We start from the raw sequence: 12,205 nt of genomic DNA on the forward strand, positions 1-12,205 counted from the left end.
CTCATTAGTCGCGTCTACGTATCAAACCAGCAGCAGCGTTCCCATAAATAGAGGAGTAAGAGGGTAAATCTTTTACAGTTTAAAAAAATATATATATTTAATGGGTGTGCCCCCCAAAAAAGTTAATAAGCCTCAGCAAAAAGTGCTGACATGCACATGAAAAGCAAAGGGATTTTAAACAATGACTATTCTTTTTATTGCTGTTGTCATATTTGGAAGTTCCCTTATCTTCATCATTTTACTTTTCACATATGATGTGAACTGCAAATTTGTAATTAACACATAACTGCAGTGTATATTTGGGCCACAAAAGGATTCTCTTTTTTTTTTTTTGGAGCTGCTAGGAAAAGAAAAGAAAACAAATCTAAATGCTGAGGCTTTTTTTATGTTGTCAGTAGCTACTGCTCTGCAGCTCTCATCTTCAATGTAAATTCATCTTAACTTATACTTTCAATATGCTGTAAAGAATAAGACTCCTAGGAGTTTTAGTAAGATTTCAACACCATATACTACAACGTTTACAAAAAAAAGTAGATGTTTAGGTCCAAGGCTTTTATTAACTCATTCACTGCCATTGACGGCAATAGACGTAAAAAATTAATTTGAACTATTTCTATTAGTTTAACATTTTCCCCCCCATTTTGGTTAACAAGAGTATTAAAACCTAGATTTTTTTTGTACCTTTAGAACAGATACAACATTTGTGATTAATCATGAGTTAACTAGTGAATTCATGCAATTAATTTTAATCGCCTGATGCACCTAATTTTTAATAACCTTTTCTTAAATGTTTTATTTTATTTTAAATTTGTTATAATGTTTATTTTTTTAAGAATTTATAAAAAATTGGGGGTGTCAGGTGATTACAATTTTTAAACGTAATTAATCGCATGACTTCACTAGTTAACTTACGATTAGTCACAAATTTTATATCTGTTCTAATGCAAAAAAGAAATTCTAGATTTTCATACTTTTGTTAACAAAAGTGGGAAAAAATGTTAAACTAGAAATAGTTCAAATGAATTTTTGACGTCAATGGCAGTGAATGAGTTAAAAAGAGCTTATTAAATGCTTATATTGTATGTATCACAATTTCAAATTTGCATCTTTTTATTTCTTGTTGTATGTTATGAAACTATTACATACAGTATTAGTTTGTGCTTTAAAGAAAACTTATTCAATATATCCAAATTAAAGTCATAAAGTGCTGAAGCAAATTCAGGTACGCTCTAAAAACAGTTGGGTCAAAAAATAACCCAACTATGGGTCAAAAATGGACCGATCCACTATTTGGGTCAATATGACCCATAAAGTAGATCAAGAGCGTCAAGAAACGGGTCTTTTAGTGTAAAATAATTCATAAATATTATTATTATTTTTTTTAATTCATAAATATTCATAAATATACAGTTTTGAGGTTCAGAGGTCATTTTGTATAAAACAACCCAGAAAGTTGGGTCAAATTGACCCATAAAGTAGATCAGTCCATTTTTGGTCCATAATTGGGTTACTTTTGACCCAACTGTTTTTAGAGTGTACAAACTCCATCTTAGACATAACAGAGACAACACGGGTAAAATATTATTTCACTCTTCAGTTAGTCGTAAATAACTTGAAAGTCCTGCAAGTCGTCTGTCCATTACCAGTGTTTGAGTTGAGAGTTCTAAACCTGCTGCATTTTCCTGGGCAGCCACTTTATGAGAACTTTGTAGAGCTTTTTGCTTTTCTTCGTTGACCTTTTCACATTCTTCACGGCTTTTCTGAGAAGACTGAAGTTCAGCGCAAAAGATTGGGAATAGTGGTTAGCATTATTTCTCTTAGTTGAGTGTAGATTAAGAACCTCCAAGAAGCGCCTTTCTTGCTGTCTGAAGTCATACTCCACGCTGAAGAGACAAACATGTTGAAAGGATACATATTAAATAAAAACATTAGACAATTCAGCAAGAACAAAAACAACAAAAACAAAAAACCTCACCATTTTGCATTTACAACACTTTTTTTTTCATTACGACGTAGCATTACATAATATGCTAATATTTTTAACACATGTGACTCTTTTTTTTTTTTTTTTAATTGCAAACTCCCCTTTTGGGGGCAAGATACAATCAGACGCCAGTAAACAACTTCGTCTACCATCTTCATTTTGAAGATAGAGCAGATCAAGAGAAATAGCTGGCCTTTTCATCTTCATCATCATCGTCATCATAAAGGTGTCTCAGACTTTGCTTTGTAAAGCACACAGCATTTTTTTTTTTTTAAGAGATCAGAAGAATTGTAGACATCCGAGCCTTTCTTAACTTCCTTTCCAAAAAAACAATTGCTGGCTCAGGGGGTTACAATTGATCATTCTATTGCCTCCACCTGACGCAATGTTCCATGTAAGGGTGAAATATAATTAAATTAAATTAAATTAAATTAAATTAAATTAAATTAAATTAAATTAAATTAAATCTAACATACTTGCATATTTTATATTGGTCATATGTGATATTTTCAAATGTACCCTATTAGCATGGTTTTGTAACTCATTTGTTGCATTTACGAGCAACCAGTCACTTAAAAGTTCTAAACATCACCAACCTGTAGACAATACAAGCAGTCTTTTGGCAGGTCCAACTGTTTTTGAGGTCCTGTCCTATTTTGCAGCATTGATAACTGTAAAAGAAACAAGAAAGCAAATGCAGAGAAGATTTTGGGACGATTTTGTCTGGTAAGAAGTGCTGATGGTAGACAAGGAATGGTCAAACACACATTATGCTTGTCATAAAACCGACTCTCATCTAAAACGACCTCAGACAGTCACAACATATTACTACTCCATGTTGGACGAAAATGATTGACAGAGACACATTGCTGGAAGCACATTTTAAGCTTTGTTTTGTCCTATTTAAATAATAAAGAAACATGCCCAAATGAATTTTGAAAGAGACTGTATGAAAATTTTATTGAAATTTCTTTATGCTGTATTATACTTAGATCCAAACACTTGTTTTTTGTTTGTAATGAGCTCTACACTATGCTAGCTATGCTAAACTACTCTAGCGTTCTGATTGCAGATACCGATTAATGATTGTACTGACACACCTCTCACCTGTCTCAATTGTGACTGCACAAACAAGTTGCCACGTAGCTGTAGATGGGTCCAATTGTAATCAGACCTTCTTACTACAGTCTTTCTACAGCGAATCAACACAATTTTGCTTATCTTGGAGGTTAAGCTGTGGAGAAAAAAAAACTTGGCGTGCTAGAAAAAAAAACATAATCCAATTTTGGAATCAGCGTTCTAATTTTAGTGTTAATCAGCATAAAAATCGAACTCGAAAATTTGTTTCACTTTGTAGTGTAGTGTATTCTTATCCACGTCGATTATGTTTATCATTTCGGTCGAATTTGGCAATCACATACACAGCTCACGAACATTTCTTCAACTGGAGGAATATGTTGTCGGGCATCTGAATAAAGAAGAGTCTCGTCAGAATTCAGGCCAGTGCAAATGATGACTCACTTGACAAGAACAGGCCTGTTGGACATTCTCAAAATATTTGTTAGACTCAGAGGGTACCTAGCAGATTTGAATCTGCATAAACATTAACTCTTTGACTGCCAGACGTTTTCAGAAAAGGGATGCCGTGGGTGCCAGCCGATTTAAGCATTTTTGACTGATCTTTCAAGGTCCACAGAAAATTATGTGTTTAGACTATGGAAACACGCATACTACCAAATGAAAGATTGGACTCTCATCTTTCATCAGAAAAAAAAAGCTTGTTTCTACCTTATTCCGTTTTTCAGTAATCAACAATAGAAAATGGTTAGTTTCACCTCTGTTTTGAAACAAACGTTTTTTAACGTCTTTGGCACTCCTCCATAGGATTTTACTAAACGTTATTTAACGTTTTTGGCAGTCAAAGAGATAATATTGTGTTAAAATCTCATGAATTATTTGTCAGAAATAAACCATGCCAGCATGATGCACACACACATACTCTTACCCAGCGGCAGGAGTGTGGCTCGCCTCCAGGTCATGGATGATGTTCAGCAGAGTAGCGATTCTGTCCTTGTTGGCTGCCAGACTGGCCTCCACACTTTCAAGCCTGTGTTGTACGGTTGCCGATTTACAGCACTGAGGGGAAGTTGGCAGAAGCAGCGCCGCTTCAGTAGGGTGGGAATGGGACAGGATGAGGTCCGCCGTTCGCTGCTCGGGGGCGAGTTCGGAATCCCGGCTGACGATTGCCTCAGCCTCGCTGGACCTGAGGCGTTGGAGGGATGCGGAATTGCAATGCGTACAAAGTTCTCCCTCGCTGAAGCGTAGCGCTGGTGCAATTAAAGACGAAGATTGTTGAACGGGTGATTTGTTTGACTTGAGAAGATAACGTACATTTCTGTTTGCCGGCGTCGAGATAACGGGCTGATATTTTCCTTTTGCTGTGACAGAGGTTGTTGGATCATTTGGATGGGTCTGTTTATCTGCATTTGATTCAGTCGTACTGTTTGCGTGCATGGGTGATGTGCCCAAGGCTAACTCTTCTGTGTTTGAATCCATCTGCTGGGCTGTTATTCCTTTTGGGCATGCGGCGCGTTGTCCCTCGTGTTCTATTGCCGCGCTTCCTTGATGATGTTCACCCGTTTGTTGTTTTGCGTTCATGCAACCCCGCAGACAAGAACTGTTTGACTTAATTGGGCAAAGGCTATTTTGAGGGGTTGCATCCTGCGATAGAGCTGAATGTTGCTTGGACTGATTCCAAAGTAAATAATTGATTAGCTTTACGTCAGTATACAATTCACTATCAAGCTTTCTTGAATTGTTCGTTTTGTTTGGACTTGTTTGTAACAGATTTGATACGTGACCGCTTTTGGACACTTTTGACAGCCCATGCAGTGGAGTCGAAGCTGTTTTTGATACGTTTTTCTGATTTGAAACAGCGGGTTCACATGTGATGTCGGTTGTTTGTGCTTGGCAAGGCTTGTTAGTACTGGGAAACGTATTATGATTAATTGATTTGTTGCGTTCGTCTGACACATTGCTTGTTTTAAGCAAGGAATTGTACGACACGCTAGCGTTCTTTTGGTTTTCTTTTAAAGTAGATGAAGGGTGAATATTTGAAGAGCTCCTCAGGGCTGTGTTTCTGTACAAAGCATAATTAGTAGTTGTGGAGATGGGAGCTGACATCCCCAGTTTAGAATCAAGGGTTGCACACCATGCATTTAGAGATGGTGTCTTTCCACAATGTGTTAATTCAGAATCTGAGGACGCTGGCTGTTTTTTTGCATCCAGAGATTTAGAATTATGTTTGTCACTTGTGTTGGTATTTCCTTTTAAATTAGCATAATGTTTGACAGGGCTAGTTACAACTTTTTTTTCCTGCCGGGTCTGCGCTACATCGACTGATGTATGAGTCGGATTTAATGGTGTGGGTTGCGTTTTGGATACTTTATTTATTTTTATTTGCTGTGTTGAATTCTGCGGTATGGTTCCATGGCGCAGAAACACCGTGTTAGTTAGTGTACTTTTTGTGGACATGATCGTATTTTTGAACGTTTGGACGGTTTCAGGGATGGTGCCGGATGTGTTTCCTTTGGATGTTGTGTACAAATGAGATGGAGTGTTTTCTTGTGTGGCATGCACAGATACACACACCTTTTGCATGGCTTTATGGTGGGATTTAGAATGGGTCTGTGTGTGTGGTTGGTTTGATTTAGTAGCTGTGGCCATAAGAGGAGTCGATGGGAGACTTCCTGTTTGGGGGATTTTATTGTCAAGGGGCATGTTTGTGAAAGTGTCTAAACTATGACCATTTTTTGTCTCAATGGTGGGTTTAGTGGTAGGGATTGCATTAGTGCAGATGGTCTGAGAATCGGATGAGGCGGCGGCATGTGCGTGCGTGAAAAACGGTCCTTTAATTGAATGGACTGGACATGCAGGGTGTCGTGTTATTCCACGTCTCGCTGTTTCTTGAAGATGCGATCCTTGTTGAGGGCTTGTCTCTTTTTCTCTGTTAAGGGAATTCTCAGGCAGTTGATGGTTGCTTGGTTGGATATCGGTCTCATTATGGGGCAACTGAAGATGTTTGCTGGAGTAGAGCGAGTCGTGGGCTGAATTAAATCGTTTCTCTGTTTGGCAAGCAGGAGCAGCACAAACTTTCTTCCCTGAAATCTCTACTCCGGTAGTTTGTCTGCCTCCACACTGGTTGCATATTTTTTGTGATCCAAACAGCAGCATACTCCGTGAATCGGTGCAATGTGTGTGCAGTCTTTTTTGGTACCCTCTGTGAGTTGGGGTCGATTCGCCATTATCAATGCTAATGCCACCCATTGCCTCTGAGTCAACCACACTACCGTTAGCATAGCGGACGGTAGGTTTTATTCTTGGGCCCACTTTGGTTACAGTCCTTCCAAAACATGGGGTTGCCTTGACTGTTCTAGGAGTGCCGTAGCTACGATCCTGACTGCACACAACGTGCCCTAAGGTCTCACCTACAAGCTCTTGAAAAGTCACTTCCTTTTTACTCTTCAAGTCGCCACTCTTTGCCCCGTTTTCCTTACCACTGTTTGTTAGCAACAGTATCTCTTTGTACTCCTTGGTAATGCCGGCACTATGATCTGATTGCGTGTGGAGTTTACACACGAGCTGTGCGCACTGCTCGGAAGGTGCTCTCGCTATCCCTGGGGATGTTTGCACGCCAACGCTGCTACTCTGAAGACCCCACGTTTGCAGCTGCGCTCCTCCGGTTGCGTCGCCTCCAGTTGTCCTCCAGTTACGCGTTCCAACCAGGGCTGGGATGCCCAAAACTGGTACGGGAGTGGTCAGGTCAGCCGCTCGTCTCCCCATCCTCAGGCTGATTGCTTCCAACGTTTCACAATTCAAAGGATCGTTTCCGGAACGTCTAATACATCTGCAAGTACAAGAGTAAGACACTTAGAGTTCTGAAGAAGTGAATGTGAAGGATTGCACAACGCTAGACAACTATTATGAACAAAGTCATCCAAGGCAGTGAAACTTTCGGGGTAGAACATTTGACAATGAATTTGATCGACTTTGAACTTTGGAAATAAATTGCCTTTTTTTGTGGAAAAACACAAAAGACAAAGCTCTCCAGTGTGCTTACAGCCCCCCAAAAAACTTCACAAAATATGACTAAGATACTGCATACCTTTACTGGAAAATGGACTGATTTTTTAATATAGCACTTTATCTACACCATATGGTGTCCAAAGCGCTTTACAATGCCTCACATTCACCCATTCACACACCAGTGGACAAGGCAAATTGGGGTCCATTGTCTTGCTCAAGGACACTTCGATATGGTCACCGGGGGTGAGGATTGAACCCACAACCTCACGGATGGGACCACTCTACCACTGATCCATGCCACCCAACTGCTAGGTAATAGACCCATAGTTAAGGTGACCAGATGTCGCACTTTTATGCAGGTCCCGCCATGGCTTCTTCTTGTTTTTTTGTTTTGTTTTTGTCCAGTCAGCAAGCCAATTGTTTGGGTCATGTGTATGTCAATCACACAGTTGTCATAGCAATTCATACAATCAACCAATTAAATTCCTTCCTTATTATATTCGCATTTATGTTTGCTTTGTCATTCTTATCCACATGTAATCGCTAGCAGGCATGTTTTGTTTTCGGCATACTAGAACTAGAGCTACTTCCTGCTTCCGGGTCTAAGAATCATGGGAAATGTAGTCCTGTAGCATTAGGCTACTAATGCTGCGGCCGCCGGCCAGACCCAACGCAAAGCTGAGCTTTTCTGGGGCTTATTTCCAAAGTTACAATGTGGAAAACGGCACAGCCACCTCCTATAGCTGCCGAGACCGAGAACAAAAAGGTCGGATAATGGTGAGTCCATTGCTTGTTTACAATATCATTTAACAGCTAAACAATCACCAGTAACTAGATTGACTAGTAATTCAATTTGGTATAAGTAGTTCCTGGTGAGAATTTTTTGCATTTTTGATTTTCAGCAAAATTGTTATGTCTCAGTTTTTTATTTTGAAAATCTGGTCCCCCTATGCATATTGGGTCACGCACTGGTAGTAAAAAAAAAAAACTTGTTGATCAAGTAATTAACACGGAACCAACGTTCAATATTTCAAACTTATGAACATTAATTGCACTGCGGAACATCATTTTTTTTTTAGCTAGGTTTGACTTTTCAACTATTTTTTGGGTGCAGAATCCAAAACTGATCTCAGTTTTTCTTGGTCACATCAAATTTTTGAAGTATAACAGTTTTCTTTAAAAAATATATGAAAAATACTGTGCATTGACAGATATGTAATTATTGTCACGGTTGCGGAGTGGAGGACCCAAATGCAGGGATGCATGTTCTACTAAACATAATTTATTTTACAAAAACACTAACAAGGCAGGGTACTGGGAAAACAAAACCAACAAAGATCTGAAAAGACCAAAAATCAAAGGAACAACAAAACACCAGTAGTGACAGCGACAACGACCCAACAAGGACTGACCAAACCCAGGGAACTAAATACACACACACTAACGACACAACAAGACACACCTGGGGCAAGACACAAGTGGCTGAGGGCACGGATTGGTTGACACGAGGAAGGGCGGGATAACACTCAAGACCAAGGGAGACACACAACCAAAACCAGAACCCAAACATGACAATTAGTCTATAAAATGTTCAAATATTCGCATAGAAGGAAACAAGGCAGTACTGCAATGTTAATTTAACATTATTGTTTTTACAAAGGATACAGTACCCCAAGTTGTCTCTTTGCAGATACTGCAGTACTGACATGCTAGAAAAAAAACTGACTGCAATTTTGGAATCAATCTGCCGATTTTTGTTTTAATCAGTATACAAATCTAACTCTTTCTGAGTGTCCCCCAGTGTAAAGATAGATGTCATGGACTGCATACAAAAACTGCCTAATCTCTGTGAAAGGTTACTTCCTATTAAATTCTCACTGAGTTTGTACTGTTGGCATCACTGTGGGCCCCATTCCAAGATGAACTGGATGTTGCATGCAGGCAGCCAACCATGAAGGCGAGTGAGTTCTCCATACGGGCTACGTGAGTGCCAGTAGTTGATTTTGCCAATAAATTATTCCGTTTGGTGTCAGACACAAAATCGAGATCTGTGCATTAGTCTGAAATGCTAATATAGCATTAAACCAGTTTTTTTCCCCCTGTAATTGTTTCATTAGATTAATTTGTTCCATTATTTATCAAGAAATCAGGACCCCATAGGGATAATAATTTAGGGTTACGATACGATATGATACGATACGATACGATACGATATACTTTTATTTTCCCCGTGGGGAACTTTTTCCTGGACTCCGTCCAGCTGCAGTTTACAGTAAAGAGAAAACAACAGAATAGAAAGAGATAAAATTAAAATTAAATAAATAAGAAGTGCAGCAATAAGTAGAAGATATATATATATATATATACAATACATATATATATATATATATATATATATATATAAATATATATATTACAATATATATATAGAAATGCACTTGATTATAAGTCAGGTGGTCAGGGTTGGTATTGTTCATACATATCTCCACCAGTTCACCAGCACAATAGATAAACAGATTTAAAATAACCTAATGCGAAATAATAAGTATGGTGCTAACTGAGCGTGTCTTCTTGTGTCATCATGCTAGATCATCATGTCAGATATTTTTTTTATTTTAATGAGCTCTCTAGAGTGGGTTCTCAAACTGTGGTCCAGGGAACCCAGGGGGGTCTACGAGCCGTAGCTTGGCGGTCACAAATAATTTTCAATAAGTCCATAAGCCCCAATAAAAACAAACAGACTAAACCCATTACCTTAGCTTTGAGCCAATTCAAACCTCTGACATGATTTTTGGCCGATTATTTAAATGTGGCATTCCTGCATCAGTATATTTACTTGAGTATCACTTGGAATGCAACATTTCTAGCTAATGACGACGGATGAACATTTAAATATGTCAAAAAAGTGCTAAACCCTAACGAGCTAAATTGAGAAAATCGGAATATTTGGACTGAAGCGTTAAAGTGATATATAATTCTTGACATGTACACATGGCAGGCTGTGAACCGCAGCTGTCCAGACAACCCAAGTACCGGTAGCCTTCAAGTTGACAACCTTTCACAACTGTTTGCATACAAACGTGGATTTGTCTGTGAAATATAACATGTAAACAGAACGTTGGCTTGCATGAGTTGTCATAACTTAAACATAAATACATTTTGACAAGGCTCTTCTCAGCCTCACCCTCCTCTTCATCCTCATCACTGACTGCCATCCAGACATGTCAAAACTGCAGAAACAACACGTAGTCAGTTATCCCCGTAGGGACTATTAATTTGGGTGGCCGTTACTTGAACTCAGTGAGGTGACATGCATGTGTTGTTGTGATTGAATAACTAAAAAAAAAAAAAAAAGTTAGCGAGCTGAATCAGAATCATTTTATAAAGCTCGCAAATTCGGCTTCAATATCATACCTGATTGATGTCCATATACCAAGTTTGCACTTTCTTTTCGGTGTCCTCCAGAGTCCCCCGAGGTGTGCCGGAGCTAAAAGCTTGAAAAAAAAAATCCAACTCAAAGGAGTTTATAGTCCACTTCTACAACGTGACCCCTGTTTTCAAACATTCCAATTCTGATTGACCTCACATTGATCAGACCAAGTCATTTCCAAATATAATCTTCCCTGACTTGATGTTGGTCCTGCGCTTTGCTCGCGTCCTAATCCCGATCCCTCCTGCTCTCCAGTGGCTTGTGTCTTCTCTCTCTTTCACTCCCTCGCTGTTATTTCCATCACAGTCCTCTCACCTCCCAGCATCCTGATCTACAGCTGGGTGGAGATTTACAGGGAGAGAGAGAGAGAGAGAGAAAGAGAGGGAAGGGGGAGGGAAGTGAGTTAGGGACCGTGTCTAAATTACCATGCATAAAAGAAGGGAAATGCTTTCACAAGAAACTAATATAAACAAGAACATAGACCCACAAAGTCCATTATAAAAAAAGGGGGGTGGGGGGGGGGGTCCCTCATATTCGTCCCTCAACTGATGTACACGTTAGCTCTGCGCCCGCCTAAGGGTTAGCCGTTGCTAGCAGTTACTCCTCCTGTCACCGAAATGATTAAAACAGACTGCGCTGAACAAGGTTTTTATATGACGCCTATGAGTGTTGTCTTCATTAGAGCGCCCTCATCTTCTATTACTGCCGATGTGGGAAGCAATGAAGCTTCCTTCGTGCGTAGAAGATTGTTCCTTAGCCCCAAGGTGAACACATACAGTAATAATGTAACACGGAAAATGTTTAGCCAGGCATAATTTCCCGGGTACAACTGTGTGTTGTAAATGTTTACTGTCTGTAATTGTTTATGTGGATCACAATTAATCATCCTAATAGCTTGTTCTTTACTGAGAGAAGTAGGCTATATGTTCAGCCTTTGTTTTTGTTCTTTGTGATACATTATACCAGAATATAATGATTGACATACTTGGTCTTGGAAGACAGGGATAGTGCGGATAAGATTCAATTTTAGCTGTAAAGTAAAACTTTAAGGCAAAAGAGCTGTACTGATAAGGCAGGCAGTGGGATTCTGAAACTTTCATCTTTCATTGCAACATAATTGTGATTCTAACTGTGATTCTGTCTTTTTGTTGTTGTTGGTATTTTGTGTAGCACTAATATATATATATATATATATATATATATATATATATATATATATATATATATATATATATATATATATATATATATATATAGAATACAAATAATATTGTAATAATACTTAACACCAGTAGATGTCAGCATTGTAGGAGAAATGGAGGAGGAGGCGTGCATTGGGGGAAACAATGCAATAAAATGAAGGCTGGGAATGTTCTTCAGTCTACATCCAGATGGCGCCCACAACACACACATTAGTAGACGCCCCCTCACAGACGGCAATTAACATGAAACCTCATTGTTCAAATGGAGAAGCAGATTAGTCTCCCATGTGACCACATGCGTCCTTGAATACCCACTAGCTTGTACTGATACACACACGCGCTGATACTATATTTGAATGCCATGCTTTTACAATTAATTATTTTGATTGGGAGGCTTATTATTACAAGGGTTTGGACTTTTTTTTTTTTTTTTTTTTTTTTTTTTTGAGTGTGAAATTAAACATCTACCTTTTTTTTTAATAATGTTGAAAAAATGCATATGCA

General features: G+C 38.8%; 1 protein-coding gene across 2 annotated transcripts; it reads right to left on the reverse strand.

Moving 5' to 3' along the window:
• Positions 1-1,092: 1,092 nt before the first annotated feature.
• Positions 1,093-10,808, reverse strand: LOC144035771 (uncharacterized). Of its 2 annotated transcripts, XM_077545699.1 has the most exons (4): positions 10,484-10,808; positions 3,990-6,890; positions 2,581-2,655; positions 1,093-1,883 (listed from the first exon to the last, which is right to left on the reverse strand). In XM_077545699.1, exons 2-4 carry the CDS (start codon positions 6,824-6,826, stop codon positions 1,664-1,666), a joined length of 3,132 nt encoding a protein of 1,043 aa, XP_077401825.1. In that variant the 5' UTR covers positions 6,827-6,890; positions 10,484-10,808; the 3' UTR covers positions 1,093-1,663. The 2 variants fall into 2 exon arrangements, 1 of the variants encoding a protein (XP_077401825.1); XR_013288503.1 differs by lacking the exon at positions 1,093-1,883 and having other exon boundaries at positions 2,585-2,655; positions 3,092-6,890.
• Positions 10,809-12,205: the final 1,397 nt, after the last annotated feature.

This window comes from Vanacampus margaritifer, chromosome 16, assembly GCF_051991255.1.
Source record: "Vanacampus margaritifer isolate UIUO_Vmar chromosome 16, RoL_Vmar_1.0, whole genome shotgun sequence".
In the NCBI taxonomy this organism is placed as follows: Eukaryota; Metazoa; Chordata; class Actinopteri; order Syngnathiformes; family Syngnathidae; genus Vanacampus; species Vanacampus margaritifer.

Bases quoted from the DNA above. Each gene is read 5' to 3' on its own strand.
- LOC144035771 (XM_077545699.1), bottom strand. From the start codon at position 6,826: ATGGGGAGACGAGCGGCTGACCTGACCACTCCCGTACCAGTTTTGGGC. The intron at 2,656-3,989 runs GTAAGAGTATGT...TTTCTTTTACAG, and splicing joins AGCCACACTCCTGCCGCTGG to TTATCAATGCTGCAAAATAG. The intron at 1,884-2,580 runs GTTGGTGATGTT...TTGTCTCTTCAG, and splicing joins ACTGCTTGTATTGTCTACAG to CGTGGAGTATGACTTCAGAC.